The 20,812-nt window shown below is 41.8% G+C and overlaps 1 protein-coding gene across 1 annotated transcript in view; it reads left to right on the top strand.

Annotated features, from left to right (window-relative positions):
• The window catches only part of BCL2 (BCL2 apoptosis regulator), a 91,464-nt gene extending 73,734 nt beyond the window's left edge, over positions 1 to 17,730 (top strand). Inside the window, exon 2 of the mRNA XM_052697633.1 lies at positions 12,937 to 17,730. Within this exon, the coding sequence (XP_052553593.1) occupies positions 12,937 to 13,071 (135 nt within the window). The 3' untranslated portion in view covers positions 13,072 to 17,730. The remainder of the gene's footprint in view (positions 1 to 12,936) is intronic.
• Positions 17,731 to 20,812: the final 3,082 nt, after the last annotated feature.

The raw sequence follows: 20,812 nt of genomic DNA, 5'->3' as shown, positions 1-20,812 counted from the left end.
TGCTACTATCAAGTCACCCTGGAGCCTTCTTTTCTCCAGGCTGAACAGCCTCAGCTCTCAATCTGTCCTCATAGGGAACAGGGAATCACACGTGGCATAGCTGAAGAAACACACTGAAAGTGAGTACCTGGACAGAGAATGCAAAAAAAAAAAAAAAGAAAAAGAAACCAAAAAAAAGAAACAAACACTCAAACCAACCCAAGATACAAAAAGAGTGAAGTTTTAGAGGTACATACAATTTAGGAGTGGATATCAGTGGCAAAGATGATAAAACCAGTATACCAGGTGAAACAGGGATGACAAGAGCCCATTTAACAACCCATGGTTATTACAGACATATAGGATGTCCACTTGGGTGGAATAGAAGTTCCCATTGGTTCCCATCAGAAGAAGGGTGGCCAGCAGGGACAGGAAGGTGATTGTCCCCCTCTACTCTGCTCTTGTGAGGCCCCATCTCTAGTATTGTGTCCAGGTCTGGAGCCCGCAGTACAAGAAAGGCAAGGAGCTGTTGGAGAGGGTCCAGAGGAGAGCACGAAGATGTTTAGAGGGCTGGCAACTTCCCTACGAAGACAGGCTGAGGGAGCTGGGCTTGTTCAGCCTGGAGAAGAGAAGGCTGTGAGGTGACCTCATTGCAGCTTTCCAGTACCTAAAGGGAGCCTGCAAACAGGATGAGGGGAATCAACTCTTTACAAGGGTTGATAATGGCAGGACAAGAAGAAATGGTTTAAAGCTGGCAAAGGGGAGATTTAGGTTGGATGTCAGGGGGAAGTTCTTTACTATGAGAGAGGTGAGGTGCTGGAACAGCTGCCCAGAGAGGTTGTGGATGCTCCATCTCTGGAGGTGTTCAAGGCCAGATTGGATGGGGCCCTGGGCAGCCTGGTCTAGTATTGAATGGGGAGGTTGGTGGCCCTGCGTGTGGCAGGGGGTTGGAGATTCATGATCCTTGAGGTCCCTTCCAACCCTGGCCATTCTGTGATTCTGCAATTCTGAGAAGTTGATTAAAAAGTGTGCAATGGAACAGTACTTCTTTTTGAAGCAAATGCTACCTGTAGCCTATGCTTTAAATGCCTTTTTTTTTCGGCATTTCAAGCACATTAACAGTTTAATGTATGATAATATTATTGGTGACACTGGGAACACAGGGCTTTGTTGAATCAGTAGATTTGTTTCATCTTTAACTAATTTGAACCTTTAATCCTCTTGCTTGTACAAAATCTTCTTCCTTCAGGTCAAAGTATTAAATAGTCTCGAGAAGTAAATAAGGAAAAAAAATACTAGAAACCCCGTGGGGAACATTTAAATTAAAGTTATCTAATAGTCAAATCAACTTAATACTATGATCATAGGCTCATCTCAGCTTCTTTTGCTGACTCCCACCACCTCTGCAAATAAAGCTGTGGGAATAAATAGACAAAACAAAGAAGGGATTTTAGATTACTTTTAGTTTCTTGTTGCTCTAAGTGATTGCTTTTTATTTTAACTGCTGTCTTTATACACATACAGGAACTTTTAAAACACAAATTGTAAAGACAAACGCACAGCCTAAAACGTTGGCCTTGTTTGCACTGTATGTTATGCTGGTATTGGTTCATCATTTGACTTCTTTTAGGGATATAAACTATGCTGGTGCAAATCCTTATGTAGGCAAAATCTTGCTGATATAACTGTCTTCTACCAGCACAACATATTTCAGTTAATGACTCAGAATACTCTTTGATATATAAACAGTATAAACTGTTCATCCTGGGGGGAGGATTGCTTCTTTGCAGTTAAAATGTAGATAAGTTCTGAACTTTTCTCTTCCTTTACTGAGGCTTAAATCAGTCAAACCTATGTCTAGTATTTCTCATCCAGATATAACACAGCTTCTTTTCATCACCTTTCTGACTGTTGGTCCCTTTCTGCATTCCTGCTTTGATTATATGCTCACCAGAAAGGCGTGTATTTGAAACCCCCCTGAAAGCAGTTGTTCTGTTTCAAGCAACAGTAACCACAGGATCAGATGCCTCCAATCTTAAAAGAAAGAAAACTGATTCAAAAGCTTGAAGCTAACAAATGACTTGCAGTTGTCCAAATCGCTAGGATTTAATATTGAGGAAGCAATGCTTTTCTGGCCTCCAGTGAAGCATCTCCTAGACAGGCAGGCACACAACAAAATGAAGTCTTAATGCCGTCAGCTCCTTGAGACTGCTGCAATAACATTCTGGCAGACTGGGCTCCCTTGGCTCTTATACTTGCAGCAATTTGAATGTCTCTTTCGGTTTAGTGTGATGCTTGGCAAGGTTCCCAATCTTACATTATCTGGGAAAGGAAGACAAGAGAAGCTGGTACATTGGGGGAGTCTTTGAAGATGCTTCTTCGCCGTTTGTTCATAGCAAAACAGTTGGCTGCAGGTAGGAGTAGTGTTTGGCCAGAAGCTTAGCTTGAAAAGGGTTCGACTGAGTTGCATCCAGGCACCAAGATGCTCAGATACCACAGCAATGTGTGTGGTACAAGAACCTAGATAGAAGAAGATTAGATAGAAAATCAGACAGCATTTTGCATGTGATTTCCTGGATTTGTCTAAACTTATAGCAGCAACAGTTGATTAGAGGAGATTCTGAAGGCATCTCCCGAGGGGGGTTATGTCATTTATACTCTGGATTCCAGTCATTCATTGCCAGCAACTGAGGGTTGCTGCTGTGGCAGGAAGCTCCTCCTATTGCAAAGCCAGTGGAAACAGACCTGGTGGCTTCCCGCTCTGGGACAGAAGCAGCAGACATCTGCGATGGAATGCTTGATGAAGAAAAAGCAAGGTGACCGTAATAGCTGAACTGTGATGCAAAGAGGGTCTAGATGAACACAGGTCATCATCTGAAGAGAGACAGGCACAGGAGGTGTGGCAAACAAGAGTTATTTGTGGTTAATCCTCTAGATAACTGCAAAACCTACTTCCAGATCTGGCCCTTTTCCCTCCACCACACATGAATCCCTCAGCTCCTGCAACCACTTCCTCTGGCATTTCATTGAGGGCAGGTGAATGCTTTAATGAAATTCTTGAGGCTACTTGGAAGTGCCTGGGCAAGAGAACCTGGCCTTGCAGCAGCAGCTGCTTGGGCAGGAGTCACTGTGCGCATTGCTACACAGAGAAGGCAGTGCTGTAGTTCTTTGTGCACAAATGAAGCCAGCAATTCTTTCTGGTAGATGAACTGTGCCTATGCAATAATTGCACAAGTTTCACAGCAGGAGTAGTTAGCCTGCTCGCTGTACTGTTCTTATGCACCTACAGTACTTGCACCCATACACCTGCCCCTGGGCCAGCTTGTTTGGCATGAGGTCAGCTCCCTCTTTTCTCCTTAGAACTGCATTCTGCCATATAGGCCCACCTGCATGTAGAAGTTTTCAGAAAAGCAAATGGCTTGATTTTGGCCTGTATAGCCATTTTGATCTGCAGCTTCCAATCTGTGAAGTCGTATTTGTCTTAAAAAGTGGGAAAGCTTTCAAGCACTGATTTCATAGGTAATGCATTTTTCTTTTCTTTTTTTATTTGGCTGATATTCACGATTTTGTTTCTCAGTCTTTCCTTTGAGTATCTGAACTTTAGCATGACATTTCTGCTCCCTTGGAAACACCGACGCACCAAGTAATTACCAGTCTTTCCTGCCTAAGTGAAGGGCTTTCTGCTTCCTAGCAGTGTTAGTTCAAGGTCACAACGACAGATTTAAATACTTCATGAATTTGCATCTGACTTGCTGTCCACAGAACTTGTTCATTAAGAGATCCAATTTCCATTGGCATTCTCCCTTTCAAAGTTCGTCAACAGGAAATATAAATGCTCAGCTCTTTGTGAATGATCTGCAAGGACATGCAGGCATTTAAAAAAAAAAAAAAAAAGGAAAGAAAAAAAAGCAGTTAACCAAATCCTTTAGTTTCTGTTTTGAATGACTGGCCATAGGAATGCAGGTTGAGCTGTATTTCAGCTGTTCCCAAGGATGTGTATGTGTAACTTGTTGATAGCGGTGCTTCAGGCTCCGGTGACAGCAGTGTGACCGCCCTTGTGTCCATCATCCTGCAGCAGCACAGCCTCTGTCTCCTCTCAGAAGCACTGGGCTCCAAAGAAAACCACGAGGGACCTGTTGTTTCAGAGGGCTGGTGTTCTAGATTGCCTCAGCCCTCACCCTGAGCAGCCAGTGCTGCCAGGTTGTAAGGAGCAGCACGTGACTTGCTCCAGCAATTAATGCGAGCATCTGGTACACAGGAGAGCTGAGACTTCTGCCCTGCAAAACCTGCAGGAGATCCGATTGATAGCAGCAAAGCTCAGGAACACCTGCTTACTTCATTGGGAACTACGCATAAACACTAAAAGAAAAGAAGAACCCGCTACAGCCTTAGATTTCAGCATTAAGTTTTTAAAACCTCACTGGTGCCCAAGGTATATCTCTTTCACAGTAAAAATGAGGTTGAGTGCACAGACGCAGATCAGTGCTGAACATCTGGTTAAAATAAATTACAATCTTATTTTGCAAATAATGGTTCCTTAGGTCTACCTGATGAAGTCTGGCCAGCATAACTATCTCAAGGGGAAAAAATCACTATGGTAGTCTGCAGAGATAACTTTTTGGCACGGTTCCCCTTCCCACTAGGTAGACTTATGTGGACTTAACACGGGGTAGCAGAGTCTTTCTGTCAGTGCAGCTCATGTTGTCTGGGAGGTATTTCAAGCATGCTGGAGCTTCCTTTGATGGTGTAAGCCTTGTCTCCATCAAGGGATTTGGCCAGAGCAGTGACACTGGCACAGCTTCTGTTGTAGAAAATGACCCTTCTTCTCCTGCTACCAATGTCTGACATTTTTCAGAGCTTTCCGCTGGGAGGAAACACACAGACTTCGTGCCCTTTCATGTATCAGCTATACATCATTACCTTTTACAGAGGAATTAAAGCATGTGTAAGGGTCAGAGGTGTGTCTCTGTCAAACATCCCTATGGTACTTGCTTCTGGGTGGGAGGAAGGATTAGAAAGGAGGAAAGAGCAGGTGGGTCCTGGGAAAGGGAATTATTAGCACTTCTCCTGTGGGATGCTTGCTGATGGTTTTGGAGATGGAGGGACAGAGATTATTTGCATTTCATTAAGCCTTCTTACTTTGTTTTTGCATGGTGGCATTTAAATAAACCTGATGGTTGTAGTTAATGTGTTACAACTGTGTATGCAAATTAATTTAAGAGCTGTTTTGAATAGCAAAACAAAGCCCTTCAATCAGTTTGTGAACCATATCCTCACACCCTGATTTTCCTTGTTCTTTTCATACAGTCCCTATTAGCTCTTACCTGACAGTACTTGCCAAACGGCTTTCTAGATGAAAGAATACTTGAGGTTTTCCCAGCCCGCCCTTATGAGTGCCTGTCAGGCAACTCATAAAGCTGCCTTGACAACAGGTGACAGGCAGTTGACTTTGCCTAAATTCCCACTTTCCTCAGTCTGCACAGCCTCTAGCTTCCTTCCCTGCTTGGTCACCCATCACTAGTCTCCCAGGTCTCGTGGTTTTGTGGTGAACAGAATAGACAGGAGGAGTGGAATGGAGGCACTCGGACCAAAAAAAACCTCTTCTGAGCCAATGCAGGCCAGGAACTTCCCATTGTGTTAATTCCCCATTACCACTTGGCTGTGACATGATAAAAACATAGAACAAGCCACTGAGAGGCCTTCAGGAACAGCACAGAGTAGAACAGCCCCACAAGGTGATCCAGCAATGCATTGTGTGCTGATGCCAGAGGTCTTCCCCCCCTTGTGTGCTGGGCGATGGCAGGGGGCTTACAGCTTGCTCCTACAGCACCAGCTGGGGCACAGCACACAAGGATAGGTGTAGGAAATGGCATAGGAAATCCATTACCAAAAATCTCTGCCTGTCCCTTCCTCAAATAAGGCTTTCACAGGTGAGCAAAAATGGACTGGGCTGCTAATGAGGTGCTGCTCGCCAAAGAAAACACACGCACATTCATATTTTCCATATGGTCCCTGGTAGCTTCTACCTGCCCATTTAAGCCTACAGCATTTTTTATATTGCTCAAGCTTTTTTTTGTTCTTTTTCTTTTTTCTTTCTTTCTTTCTTCTTTTTTTTTTTTTTTTTTTTGGTGCTTACTTGCTAAGTTGCAGATATATCATAAGATTACTTTATCATAAGATAACCTTCGCTGTTTCTTTCCCTTCGTAAATCAACTGATTGTCACAAGATCTTAAAAAAAAAAAACAACAGCAAAAGCCTACTATGAGCCATGTGAGGAATGCGTGGCATTTCTGAAGACAGTGCCAGTGGCTTTGCCTGAACTTCTACCAGAGGTTCTGCAGCAGTGCAGTGTTGGCCGGTGTGGGGCCAGAGCGCTATGGCCACAGCAATGCTTCTGTGTGCTGCACTCAAGGCGGAGTGCAAGGCAGGCAAGCCAAGGGGTCTGGGGATCAGAACTCTGTGTTTAGACAGCAAACAGCCGATCGAGTATTTCCCTAAGAGATGTTAAAACAGGCAGCAGGGAAAATGTGTGACTGGTCCCTCGTGGCTCAGCTGATGGCACAACCTGCTCAGACTAGTTCGATTCCACCCTCCACATTCACATGCGCTGCCTGTCCTGGCAGAGACCACTCTGAGTGAGCCCTGCCTTGGCAAACCCTTTCTCCTTCTGTCTTTCTTTTTTACCTGTTTACCTCAGCTAATACCTATGCCTTGAGCCCTTTCATGGCACAGCAGGATAAATTTATTAAACAAAGCCCTCCATTGCCCAAGCGGTGGGCTGATGACAAAAGCTGTGCCAAACACTTTGAGCATTTCTACAAGCAGCTACTTTCAGTTCCCATTTCTCAGACTGTTACATGATTTAACTCTCATGCTGCATCCTGAGAGTGACAGATGCTGGCAGCTGGAGCATGTGGGGAACATAATGGTGTGCACATATACGTATTTCCCTTTATTACTAGCAAAATACCTGCCAGAACCAAATGTTCAAATTTGGGGTTTTAAATTAGGTAGACTATTTCCAGTGTAAGGTCACTCACATTAAAAGTAAATTACTGAGAGTTTAGACAAGACTTTGAGAGAATCAGGCCTGTCATCTTTCAGGCCCATTTTGCCATTATTTTTACTTTAGAATCATTCTAAAGCTGTGTCAGTGGTCCCAGAGCACGGTGTTTCTCTGCAAAGTGTGCACAGAATCATAGAATGGTTTGGGTTGGAAGGAACCCCAAGGATCATCAAGTTTGTGGTGTTAGAGGATGAGCTCCTTTACCAGTTCTGTGATGCCTGTTCTGTTCTCCACAGTGGTCCACAAATCTCTGTGGCGTTTCCTAAGTTTACCTCTGTATGTGAATGTAAACTTCTTAAAAATGGTTTGATAAATTTGACTGGAAGAAGAAGATGGCCTAAAATTGAATGGTTCTGGTGCAACTGAGATGGGTGAAAATGCATTGCAATTTCTTTCTATGTATGAATTACATACAGCTTCTACCATTCAGCCCAAGTAGTGTAACTTTGGAAGTTAAAACTAAGGCTGCTATATATCAATATAAAGAAATAGAAAATTGGTTGAATGGGCTCACCAATTTGCAGAAAAGAAGAACTTGTCAAGGACTGAGCAGAGCAGTTTGAACATGGAGGATTTTCTCCAGACTGCCTCCTCGCCTTCTTTCTTTCCTTAATGCTAGTATTGCTTCCCCATAAGTGGCACCCATTAAATACCACCAATGAACTGCTGCAGTGAGGTTGCACAGCTGATGCCAGAAATACTTCAGTTTAGTGTGGGCCTTTCCAGGAATAAGAAAACCAGGCAACCTCCCCTAGGTCTGGGCTTTTGCATATTGCAGGGCCACGTCTAACTGAATTAAGCAGAGACGCCAAGACAAAATTGCTGAAACATTTCTCATGCTGACTTGGTTTAACAAGAATGCAGCCTTGTCTGAACACTGCATGGCTTTCCATGCAAGCTGAATGATCCGCACCTTACTAAACCCATATTTAAAGAGAAATAGCTTGACCATTCCCCATAGTGTAGGTTTATCCTTCATCTCTGTCAGCTCTGGAGGAAATCTATCTGCCAACAGGTTCACTTTCCAGCAGCATGAACTGGAACAGTCACCCCCATTGCTATACCCAGTCAGATTTATTTATGCATTTCTAAGCACATGCATCAGTTCCTATGAAGAAATCTAACCGCGACTATTCCTTACCCCATAAATGTCTGCAACTGAGTGCTGTGTTTAGTCAGCCCTATGTAAATAGTATTTCCATTGATTTGAATTTACATATTCTTCAGTGAGAGCCTGGCATCAATAAGAGCTGCAAGACGTGCCCCAGAACATAGGGTCACCATGTAAGTATTTAAACAAAAGAAAAAACATGGAACGAAGAAGATGTGTGAGACTGCTGTGACAAGAACCAGTTTTGTCCAGTCACAAACTTCAGGTATCACTGGATAGAAAAAAGGGTATGAAGACACAAACTAATTGAAGCTGCAGCTCTAGGACTATGTATTGTATTGTGAAAACAGAGAATCCAGAACGGATCCATTTCTACCACAGGAAAAGGTGAGGGGTTAAAAAGCCCCACCTGGATGGGGATTTGATCAGTGTAGCTGTGCCGAAGCCAGTCCCTGGGTGCGACCTCTGCCAGTGGTCAGTGGTGACAGTTCCTTTCCTGCACATTATGATTTGATGAAGTAGACCAGGTTGGAGTGCCGGCATGTCAGCACTCCCGGGCGTACAAAGACACCAGCCCGTCTAAAGACACCAGCCGTATGAAACTCCGCACCTTGGCACAACACCATCAGCGGCTCAACTGCCCTGATTTGCATCTCCTCAGTACTTGGGTTTCCATAGAGGACTCGTGAGCTCTTCAAGAGAAGAACTGCGATAGATTTGTCTGCTTTTTTTTATGTTCCAAGAACTTTTCTCATTAGCTTCAAGATGACATTTTAATGAGGTTTCACTGCATAAAAAAATACAAGACGATTTAAGCAGCTCTGTTCGCTCCCTCCCTCCTCAAATCACCTCTGGAATGAGTAACCGTGCAGGAACGAAGGCTTTAATGAGAATTTTTGTCACTCATATTGAGGCAGGGGTGAGTGAAAAGTCATTCAGCCGCTAAATCTTGGCACTGGAGTGGATGTCATTCCCTCTCCCGCCGTGACAGATGGCAGCACGGTGTCATTCAGACCTGGGCAGGTTTCTTCAAAAGTCTGGAGCTGGTATTTGTTTGTTTGTTTTGGAGTCAAAGAGAGGGCAGCAGAGAATAGCTGCGAGCCAATTCCCGCTCAGTAAAATGGAAGGCTCACCAGCTCTTCATTCAGTACAATGTGGCTCAAGAGGATATCCTGTCAAACCAATGATAACGAGGGAAATAAAGTCACTTCCTCAACAGCTGTTTGATTCAGGTAGAAAAAGGAAGTCTTTACTTCCTCATGTTTGCTCTCCCTACCACCCCCTCAGCCATAAATGCATAATGCCACGCTGAGGTTGGCTTTTCCCTTGGCCTTGACGGGGGGAGCACTCGTGCCAGTAATGCAGTGCTGGGCTCAGCATATGGGAAGTACTGACTCCTCTGCAGCCTCGAGGCTAGGCCTTGCCCCTCAGGCAGGGATGGAGGCCGAGCTGCAAAAGGACTTCGACTAATTAAAACCCAAATGCAAGTAACAAACGTTTGTGTAGTTACGGATGATATTTGTTTCTTGGATCAGCACTGCCAAATTTGGGCCAGCAGGCAAGAGGGGCAGTGCAATCGAGAGCCTCTGGTCTGAACCAGGACACCACTCAGGACACCATCATCACCATCACGCCTCCTTATCCTCCGTGGGTGCCAAACTCCACCGGGGTCTGTTCGGGACCTGCCCTCTCCATGGGCAGCTCGGTGGGCAGTGGGGCTCTTGGCCCTGGCCCACCATGTAGGCCCAGATGGGTGAGGCGTGCACCTCGCTGCACGGGGACCATGAGGAGCTGAGCAGAGCGTTCTTCCCTTTACCACTTCCATCTTTCTTGCTATGTTGAAACGGTCAGCGTGAATGCAGGCCATAAAGGAATGACAGGCTGATTGGACTTCATAAAAGCTTCTAAAGAAATTACTTTCGAGCAACTTACAGGTCCGAATGAAGAGCTCTTTTCCATATAATTTTTAACTGCCCTGATATAATTTTACATCCAGGATATAACATTCCATTAAATTTTAAATAGTCAGGTCTTAAAATAAAGGCCTACAACCCTTTTGTTTCCAACCTTGTGAGATTTCCAGAAGGACTGACCAAGCCAAAACTTGCCTCGGTCCATTTGCTGAGGAGACCCTTGCTTTCATTACAAAGAGTGCTTTTCAGACGACATCAAGTGTTTCAAGCAATTTTGTTAAGCTTATTTGTTTTAGTGCAGAGTCTCCTATTTTAAACAGACTGGTTTAGGTGACAAAAATCCAGTGACCAATATGTGGGTTTATAGAAGGCAAACCTTATGAAACAGTCAGGATTCTGTTTAGGGTTCTCCTTGTGCTAAAAATTTTCAGTAATGGGTCCCTCCCCCTCTCCTTGTTTTAGTACATAAAATGGACATGTGTTTATTTAAAACAGGTTTGAAACTTAAACAAATAGTGACAGGCTGTTCAAACAAGCTTCGGAAATAGGCCTAATCAGGATGTTTGAGAAGGGGAGGGAGAATGATCATAAAGAGCTACTTGTAATATATAGTGCAGACACCATTAGGCTGGGTTCATGTTATTGTTGTATAATCTCAGAAAAAAAAGTACTGCATGCTGCACATTTTTTGTTAGCATTCCTCTTTTGAACCACACGTTGTAGCATACGTTTGCCTTGTCTTCAAGTTCCACTGTAACCCTCTATCCATCCTCACAGTGAATTCCAAGGGTTCTACTGAACTATTAGAAATGGCCTCTCGGGCAAACTGGGCTGAACGTTGCTAAACATGGGTAGAAAGAAGGCACAAAATGTGCTCATTTTGCAGTTGGTACTGGGTGTGCGTCGGCTGTCATAACTACACAGAAGTGAGACTCAGCCCACAGAAAGAAACCATGGAAATGTAACATTAAAATATTTTCACATGACTTGCATTTCCATGGTATTTTTTTTTTCATTTCCTCTGTTTTCCACCCATTATGATATCACCAAGTTTTGAACTTTACCCTTCTTGTATTTTTATAAGGCATGATCTTGAACTCTCTATCCAGACAAAGCTCCCATGGAAGTCAGTGAGTCTGCACTGGCGGCAACAGGATTTAGCCCAGTCTGTAACATTTTAGGATATTGTGTTACTTCATAGCCTTAAGGAGAAATAAAGGAAGCCGTCCAAAGAACTGCGCAGCAAACTCTGTACTTCTCGGCTCTTCATCAGCACAGCAGAATATTGAGGCCAGGGTTTGGCAATGTCTATTTCAAACACAACACAGTTATGCAAAAGTTGCTGAATTTTTGCAGGGAAGAACAGTTTGCATTAAGACATTGACCCCAAAGGTTAAACTGCCTTCACTTAACAATATTGTCTTGGATACTCAGGTTTGAAAATGATTACCTGGAGGAGGAAGCATTGAGAAATATTAGGAGGAAGACGATTTGGGTCAAACTGTTGGGCAAACCCCGTAGCTATTCTGTTACTGACACACTCACTCTTACCTACAGATGCACCAATATTACTTAATATGAAAGCACATTTTGAGATTACAAACATTTCATTTATTTGCATCTCGCTCTAGTGGACAGGAGTCAAAATGGCACAATATAAAAAACCCTTACACGCCCTCTCGTGGTATAACCATAAATGCACTTATTTTAACAATATCTAGAAAAGGCTAATGATGAAGGCTATTTAATGTATGTAATTTATGGGAAATGCACCTGGTTGAAAGGTTTCTGAGAATGGCAGAGAGCTGTTACTCTTCATTCTTGCTGTAATCCACGACATGGATGCATTTGCAGAAGGCAGGTTAGTGCCTAGCATAGTAACATGACAAAATGTCTAAAGGCAACATAACAGAAACAGAGAATGTTTGCTTTTACAGAAATTTGGAAGCCTAGGATAATAGAGAATGATGTAAACCCTACAATGGATAGCTGTCTGATGGGTTTATCTCTGTGGTTTGGGTGCAGACCTTAATTGGTTGCACAAGGAAAGAGTTGTCCTAACCTCTGCTATTTTTTCTCCTTTTTCTTTTCTTTTTTTTTTAAGTCATTCAGCTTCATTATTCATTGCTTTCATGCAGTGCAGTGTGGTTTACCTCTCTGAGTGTTCTCAGGTTTCATGTTTGAAAGAAACACATTAAGCACAGAGTGTTACCGATCTGATCACTAACCCAGTCAAAATCCCATTGTATTTATGGAGCACAAAAACAGACCACTCTTACATCAAAGGAATGACTATGAGGAACACAGGAGTGAGGTGTCACCCCTTTCGGTGAGAGTCATGAAAGGCCAGCAGTGACGTAACACAGAACTGCACCCTAACAGCTTCAACTCACACAGAAGAAACATCTCAGTGACTACTACATGGAATCCATCCCTAAGGAACTCACTAAATACTGATTAGCAAAATAGATGCCCAGTTTCCAGTGGAAGCAAAAGTTTCGGAGAATGAAGTTTCAATCTCCTCTGTTCCTTCCTTTGTCTGTTTTTGTGTATACACATTCAGGAGCCAAAGGGGAGTTACTCATGCTTAAAAATGCTTTTACTATATTTGCTATTGGACGGGGCATGCTTAAAACAGATGTAAGAGTGTAAGTAATTACAGCAATATTTGTTAAGAAATAGGCAGGAGGTCTTTGTGCTAAGCACCACGTAAAAACATAGCTCCCGAATCACTATTTTCATACGTTGATGTGTTGTGAGATTTTTTCTACTGGAGGGATTGCTGGAGGATTGCTGCATGTGGAAGCTCTCCTCCCTCTCTTCGATAGTTACTGTGATTCTGATGTTCCTTTATTTCCCTCTCTAGGATGCCTTCGTGGAATTGTATGGCAACAGTATGAGGCCTTTGTTTGATTTCTCCTGGATCTCTCTGAAGACCATCCTGAGCCTGGTTCTGGTGGGAGCTTGCATCACTCTTGGCGCTTATCTTGGACATAAGTAGAGTCACCCAGTTTATCGTGGATTACAAAAGTCTTTCAAAACAGCAAAATAATATTTTTTTTCTGTAGCACAATGGTATTTTATGAGCAAAACAACTTCCTGGCTAAAGATTAAATCAGCTATTACTGCCAAAGGAAATATCATTTATTTTTACATTGCAGGAAAATTATTTATTAAAATATATTTACATTTTAACCTGCTATTTTCGGAAACTCTGCAAGTTGTATCTGTCGTCACATCATGTTGTTATTCTTAACTTTAATGAGCCCCAAAGTATTTTCGGTTCTTTTTTTAATTAATGCAGTTGTCTGGATTATTTTATCTGCGAAGAGCAAGTATACTGACAAAGACCTACCTGCTTACACTTAGGAAGGCAGTTACTTGAGCTGCTAAAGGCTGTGTAATTGTGTAGATTTCCTTGCAATTTTTGGATGGCCAGGAGTGCTCTGACAGATGAGGTCAACGTGAACAAAGTTCTAATCCTGTCCTGCCAGCAAGAGCGGTCAGAGTAAGCGACTCAACATGGTACGTGTGTGCAGTCCAAATGGCAACTTCTTGAAGGAGACTTGGCTATCCCTACAGCTTGAAATACAATTGCCTCTGCCTTGTAGACATGCATTTTCAAGTTACCAGTCGTGCCATCGCATCATAGTCATGATAGTATCATCCTATACCCTACTATGTGTCAACTCAAATACTTTTCTTTATAGATGTGTGAAGTTAAATCTTTGGGGCTTGCAGGAAGTTACTGTTCCAGTGATTTTCTTAGCAGTAAAAAGTTTTCACGGCTACTGACACAGAAACATCAGGAGACCTTAAGTGCCTGCTTCTACAGAGCAGAGCTGGAGTCTGAAGACCTGACCTGCGTCCCACTTTAGGGCTCATATCTGCAACTAATCCTGTTTACTTACGGAGTTCCTCCAGGGGTTTGAAACCAATTAAATGTGGTCTCCAAATCCCTGAAAGTTGAAAAAGATTTTAATTTTATTTGGCAAGAAACAGACCTCAGCTGAGTTGCAAATTAGCTCTGACTATCCTTGTTTCTCAAACCAGACACCAAAATCAAGTTCATTTTCATAACAAAAAGAAAGCGAGCTTTATCCTCCTGCCCCTCGCCCTCAAAGTCATTTCATGCTAATAATTTCCTAGGACTGTCTACTGAAGAAAAGATGAAGAAGAAACTCCAACTCCTCTATCTGGACAGAGACTCTCTGACACCTCGATCGCACAGGTGCCTACTGTCGTTTCAAGCGAAAACAGGGTGGAGGAAAAAGGGGAGGGTGAAGCCATCTGCCCCTCTTAGAAATGCAACTCAAGTACAGTTAGTGCAGAATACCTTGGTATACAGTTTTATAAGCAGACCTGTGTTCTAAGACCAGGTGTGTTGATGTATGTCAGAGCAGGGCTTTCCATGTGCTCGGAGGGGGCCGGAATTGCTGACGAAGCAGAAGAATCCGGGTGCGTTGCATGGACTGCTCTGTGTAATGGACATCACCATCTTCAATCAAACGCTCCTATTTTTTCTACTAAACTTTTGAAACCTGGGATTTGTGGGTGAATGGACATTCAGAGATAGAAAGAAAAGGTTTTAAAGCTCTGAATGAAACGTACCGTACAATACAAAAGTGCTATAAGGGTGAAAAAAAAATGCAGTGAATAAACTGTAGGTTCAACCTCAAGATTTCAGATGGATAACTTTGTGGCATTATATGCAAAATATCTCCATTAACTTGGGAATGTAACGTGTTCAATGTTAAGGCTGTAGTTGATGTTGTGTCTTCAAAGCTGCTTTTTTGTTTGTTTGTTTGTTTTAAGAGTTGTACATCTCAGCATTTTTACTGCTATTTAGTCATGGCACCTACACTTTGTATGAGCAAAGATGGAACGAGCTTACCTTTCCAATTTGAAATTACTTACAATTTCACAGAAACATACAAAGGAAGTGTTTCTAAGATCACAGAAGTGTGACTAAAACTAGAATTGATTTAAAAAAGAGAAAAGAAAAAAATTCATAGAACCAGAAACACCTGCGGTGTTTTTAGAGCTTCTGTCAGAAGTGGGCATATGTGTGCAGGATTCATATGAGAAATATCTGAAATGGGAGCAACCAAGTATTGCGGATTGAGTGTGGGCTTTGTTTTTTTCAGCTGCGAAGCTGAACGTGTCTGAAGCTGATTTCAAAACTGGAATTGGCTGCTATCAAGCTAATGTTTCATTTCACAATCTAGTCTTCGTTTCAATTTGTGCCCGTACGCCCATTAAAGTTCATGAACTATTAGACCTCAAATTGTTTCAAAATTGTTTATTTTATTAAAGGTTTACATTGTCAAAAGTAGTAAAAGAGTAACTATCAATTCCAGTGCTGCTATACTACCAGGATAATTTGAATGGGTTTTATTTTTAATACCTTCCAATGGCAAAAGTTTTTTAAAGCTGCTTTAGAAATAATATGAAGACGACACATGACGACACATTTAAATGAATATTGAGGATTTGTGTTCTGCTGTGTCTACTCACTGGACTACCCAGTGTATTAATTAAAACCAGGCAAAAAGAAGAGTCACGATGACTGTTGATGATTTTATTTTATTAAAGAGTTAACGGAGTTTTCCCATCCTGACTGCAGAATAGTACAGTATTGTGGCTGCATTAGGTATAATGGTAGTTGATAATACATTTATTAAGAAACATAGTAGAAACGTTGAATGTATATAAAAGCTTGAACTTCTTTAATAAAATCCTCTCCTCTCACTCTTGCATTTCTTTCTCAATAATTCCTGTCTTTTCTGTTCCTCATTACATCTTCCCATAGAGTTTTTTCCCACAAATTGCCTTATAGACTTGCATGCTCTAAGACTACACTTCAGTGACAATTCATCCTCTGTCACCACGTGAACACACGCTCCTGAATGTTCCCAGTGTATCCAGGTTGTCAAAGCAAAAAGTGAAGAGAAGAGGGAGACTTCTGAAGATGGTTAGATGTGGAAGACCAGAGGACAACAAAGGAAGAGGTCAAGAAGTAGAGAGAAGTGAACACTGAAATATCTCCCTGCTTAAAGATGACTGTTACAAGGAATTGGTTCATCTCTCATTCTTCCCCTTGAAAAAGGGTAATGCAAGGGCAGAGTAACCCATTACAGACTCATCACAATTATTTTTCAGTATAAAACTTCATTAATGCTGAAGGCAGTCTTTTGCATAACAGAAAATCCTTAGAAATTTGAGAGTAATACTTTATTTGACTGTGTTTTATTTATTTGTCATTAATTCTTTTCCACCTCGTTTATTAAGAAAATAATGAAGGAAAACGTTTTATCCCTGGAAAAAAAAAGTATCTGTACAGTCACTTAAGATCTGTTACAGATCAGTATCTTGGGAATAAACAGAAAAACAAGGAAAATAATCTGCAAGTTCAGTGTTCTGGAATCAGAGCTGACACAGAGAACGTTTCTTAATAGAACAAGCACTGGATCTAAGAAAGGAGAAACAGGGCTTTGGAGGTAATGGAGAATAATATACAGATAGGGAAGGGGGCTGGAAGATACGGAGAATGACACTGGTGTGTAAGAAAATCTCAAGTTTCAGATGATGCAGGAGTCCACCCGTGATGGTCTGAAAATTACTTTTAACTAAAACCAGCTACAAAACCATGCACTATGATGTGACTGCAATTACTAAGAATGTTCAGCTACAGAATTATTTTAAAATTATTCTAAAAGTATCCACTTGTTACAAGAGCTCATTTGTTTGCTGCTGTGATTTGAGATTAAACAGCCTGAGTAAGATTGCACTAATTGAGAACAATAATGGAAAAATGTTTCTTTGAAACCAGATGTGCGGAGGAAACGTTGATGTGGTACAGTTCCAAGAATACAGATTCAGGACACCCAAGCCTTGCTTGCACACAGTCTCCCCAGCTGAGTCCGTGGGAGTCAGATGCGCATAAGGACTGCATGCTTTGTCCCTAAAGCATGACACTATGGTTAGCCATGCACCTGCATCTGACTTCACCAGCCTAGAACTCCTATTGATTATAAGTGTAGTGAAGTAGCATGTTTAAAGCCTGTCTTTTTTCCTCTCTCTGTCTTTAAACAAGCTAGCAAAATGATTCATTTGTATTACAAGTTAATGGCTCAGTAGTATTCGAAAATTTAAACATCTTCTGATTTATGAGTATAAAAATTCTTTCTCACTGCAAAAACCCAGCTTTGTTTTTCATTCTTCTCTCTCTTTCAATCAAGGCTAAACAAAAGGAAGACAAAGAGCCAATTTAATCTGTATTTCTTTTAAATCACACTCCTATACTAAGTTAATGCAGCTTCATCACACAATGAAACCTTTCTTGGCAAGTTATACAGCATTAAGAATTCCACAGGAAAAAAAAATGTATATTTTTATAATTTAATTAGCATATTTTTTTCTTTTTCTTCTGAATATTTGAATTTTAATTATCACCAGCATAAATGTACATAAGCAGATATCGTTTATCCAGTACCTTTGGATGATGTATGTACGGTAATGTAGTTTGTCAGTTTATCATCATTTAATATGATTATGTCGTTCTTTGTCTTTAAAATGTTATAAGAACATGCTGCCATTAAACTTTCCATGTCTGTCTAGTTAATATTGTGAAAAAATAATAAAGCACACTGTGAGTTAAGACTTGTTTTGCATTGGACTTGTTTAGGATTGGTTGATAAAACACAGCTCCAATAGTTATGAGGGCAGTCTTGTCAATGAAATGTAGTGTTTCCTTCCTGGTTGTTCTGTTGACATTCTGCTCTGTGTTAACGTCTTCAGGCTACAGTGACATTGTTGAAGCACAGCTTACCCACATGTGTTCTCTGAATCTAAGATATCTGATGATTTTGTAAAGCCCCCTGGAGCTGGGAAGGCAACTGAGTTTGAGCTTTCCTAAAAACAAACATGACCCTTGCTAAACTTCAAGGCAGCAGAGATGCTTTAAAAAGGAAAACAAAACAAAACAAAGTGTACATCTTTGAGATGTATGTAACAGAGGCACATAAGCAAAATTTTGAATTTTTATTTTTTTAATGCTGTGACATTTTTCAAGCTAATATCAAAACGTTTAATAGATGTGCAAGAATGTATTTATAACATTCACCTTTGATGGTCTAACGTGCTTCTGTTTAGGGGCTGCCCTTAAGGCTGGGGGAGAGTTGATATTCGGAGTAGTTAAGGTGGTTCCTTGGTCTGCCTGGACTGTCACAGCAGAAGATGGAAGAACTCTCTGCTTGCTTTGACCATTAGCAGACCGGTTAATCGGGTGCTTCATGTTTCGTAGCTATAACTTCCTCTCACAGCACCCTGTCACGCTCACTACAACACTCAGAGCTGTAGGGCTGCAAGTCAGCACCTCAGCTGAGATTATCTGCAGCTCTGACATAGTCTTTTCCTTCGCTGTAGTTCACGCTGGCTGGAACCACAGATTTAGTGAGTCTGTCAGCTCACGTCGCTCCTTTCAGGCAGGTTCACTTTGGACTGCGAGCTCCAAATGACACTTTGGGGCAAAATCACTTCTAAACGGGGTTTACTATGGGCAGTACTTGGAAGAGCACCAGCGGGCTTCTTCTGTGAATACTATGTGAATTATGCACTACAGGCATGCTTTGGAAGTATCTGTACTGTCAGCAGCCAACAAAGGACAGGGTTTAGCTTTCGTGCAGGCAGTTAAGTTCTGTTGCTACTTTTCTTCCTTCTCTTGATCCCAAAAAAGAGCATCCAATATCACATCTAAGGACAAAACCCCATGAACCTGCATTTAGACTGGTTCAAGAAAGTAAAAAAAACTCCAGAAAGAGCTACAATCAATCAGTATTCCCTAGCATTCATAGGTCTCTGTGCTTCAAGATGGAGTAACCCAGCTTTGCTAAGTGTGAAATGCAGTACACAGGTATATAATATACCTCAAGACCTGAGGATGCTGCCATCTGCTCTATATCATGTTCCCAAAGTCTTGTTACAAGTGCCATGAGACTCTTCTATTTCTTTACAGAACTACTTTCCATCCTGGTAAAAAGGAGCTGTAAGAGCATATCAGCAAATCTCAAGAGGGAAGAGGAAAAAAAAGAAAGTTAAGCATTTTCATTACTGATGAAGGTTTTTTACAGTGCTGTTTATATACGGGTAGGTGTTTGGCTAATCTGCCTCTAAAAGGCTCATTTTAACTGGCCCTTAATTTGCCGATGTTGTCACACACATTCTGTGGCTGTAGTTCATGTACAAAATAATAGCTGAATTTGTTAATGAGTATTTAACTCTAGGAATTTACCCAACTACTTGAGGGGATTTTGCAGCCTAGCATGCAAGGTGTGCTGTCATGCATGCCCAGCTATTGAATGCCTCAAGTTAGTAGTTTAATCCCTTTCAAGAAGAATTTAGACACACATGCACAAACATCTGCCCTTATGTCTGCATCCTCAAAGACAGAGAAGGAGGTAGAAGGCAGCCTGAAGCTTTCTGAAAGAAGCCACAGCAGAAGAATGCAATAGATTTTGTCCTCCTAGTTCCAGTTCTGCTGAGCAGAGAACAAGGCTGCAAATTCCTTTAGAAGTCAGGAGGCAAGCAAATCCGCAGTTCTGCGCGTACTGCCATTTTTTCCCTGATTATTTTGTGAGACTGAAAGAAGACCGAAAGGACTTGGAGGGAAGAATCCTCAGCACTGTCCTATTTCAAGCTAAAACCTAAGGAAGGAAGGTGTGCTGAAGGCTCTTTATGGAGGTAAACTAAGTTAGAAAGCCCAGGTAAATTTAGTGAGACTCCTTTTTCTGCCTGTTCAGACGTTCCAGTTTTTGTAAAAAGCTGGAAGGCTAGCACCTGTGATTAAATGCCTACCTCAGTAGCAGGACAAAGCACAGTGTGCAAAGAACAGAAAAGGTCAGAATAAAGATAAAATGAACGTCAGACGGATAGCTGGGGAGGGGTTTGGCATCTGAAAATCACACTGGTAGGAGCACTTCTAAAGCCAGCTTTGCTGGTCTCCCTCTTCAAAATACACACCAATGGTTTCAAGCACTGTAAATCCTCAGAGAAGTTCCACTGCTGGCAGTGTGCTGCAGTCCCTCTGAGACAGCAGGCTCTCAGCCTGGCAGTACCGGTAGTTCCTGCTGTTGTCTCTTGAGCTTATTCAATATTTAATGAGAATGAAATTTATTCCAGTGTCAACAGCTGCTGGATAACTGCTTGCCATTTAAATTTTGTGTTATATCTGACCCTAACAGGAGTTAGCCTTTTGCTCATAAGTAACATGTTGGTATCAAGAACTCCTTCTGAGGAGGCCTTATTCTGGGCAAAAGATCTAATAGTCAAGATCTGTGCACTGCAACAGACTGACTTGCACAGACAAGAAAAGATCATGTGGTTCTTAGTTTACAGCAGCTTGCTAAAATTGAGTGTGAGCATTCAGAATGGCTCCAAAAAACCTTAAGGAGATAAAAACACAAGTCAGTAAAACCATCAGTGCCTGTTTTTGTTTGTTTGTTTTTCTTTTTTCTTTTTTTCAGGACTTCTCAAGGTACAAGCACACTTATTTTTATCCTGTGGAGCCAGGAGTTGGGCTCGATAATCCTTATGGGTCCTTTCCAACTCAGGATATTCTATGATTCTGTCTACTAAGAAGGGTTCCTGGCTAAGTCCAACCAGAAGATGCCTCTTCCCCTTCAATGGGAAACCTGCTCTGGATCCAACCCATGCAACTCATTAAAAATGCATTGAATTGCCAC

The sequence above is a fragment of the Tympanuchus pallidicinctus genome, unplaced genomic scaffold, assembly GCF_026119805.1.
Source record: "Tympanuchus pallidicinctus isolate F22 unplaced genomic scaffold, pur_lepc_1.0 scaffold31, whole genome shotgun sequence".
NCBI classification, from domain to species: Eukaryota; Metazoa; Chordata; class Aves; order Galliformes; family Phasianidae; genus Tympanuchus; species Tympanuchus pallidicinctus.
The sequence above is the reverse complement of the archived record's forward strand: the minus strand, read 5'-3'. Positions and strand labels throughout refer to the sequence as shown.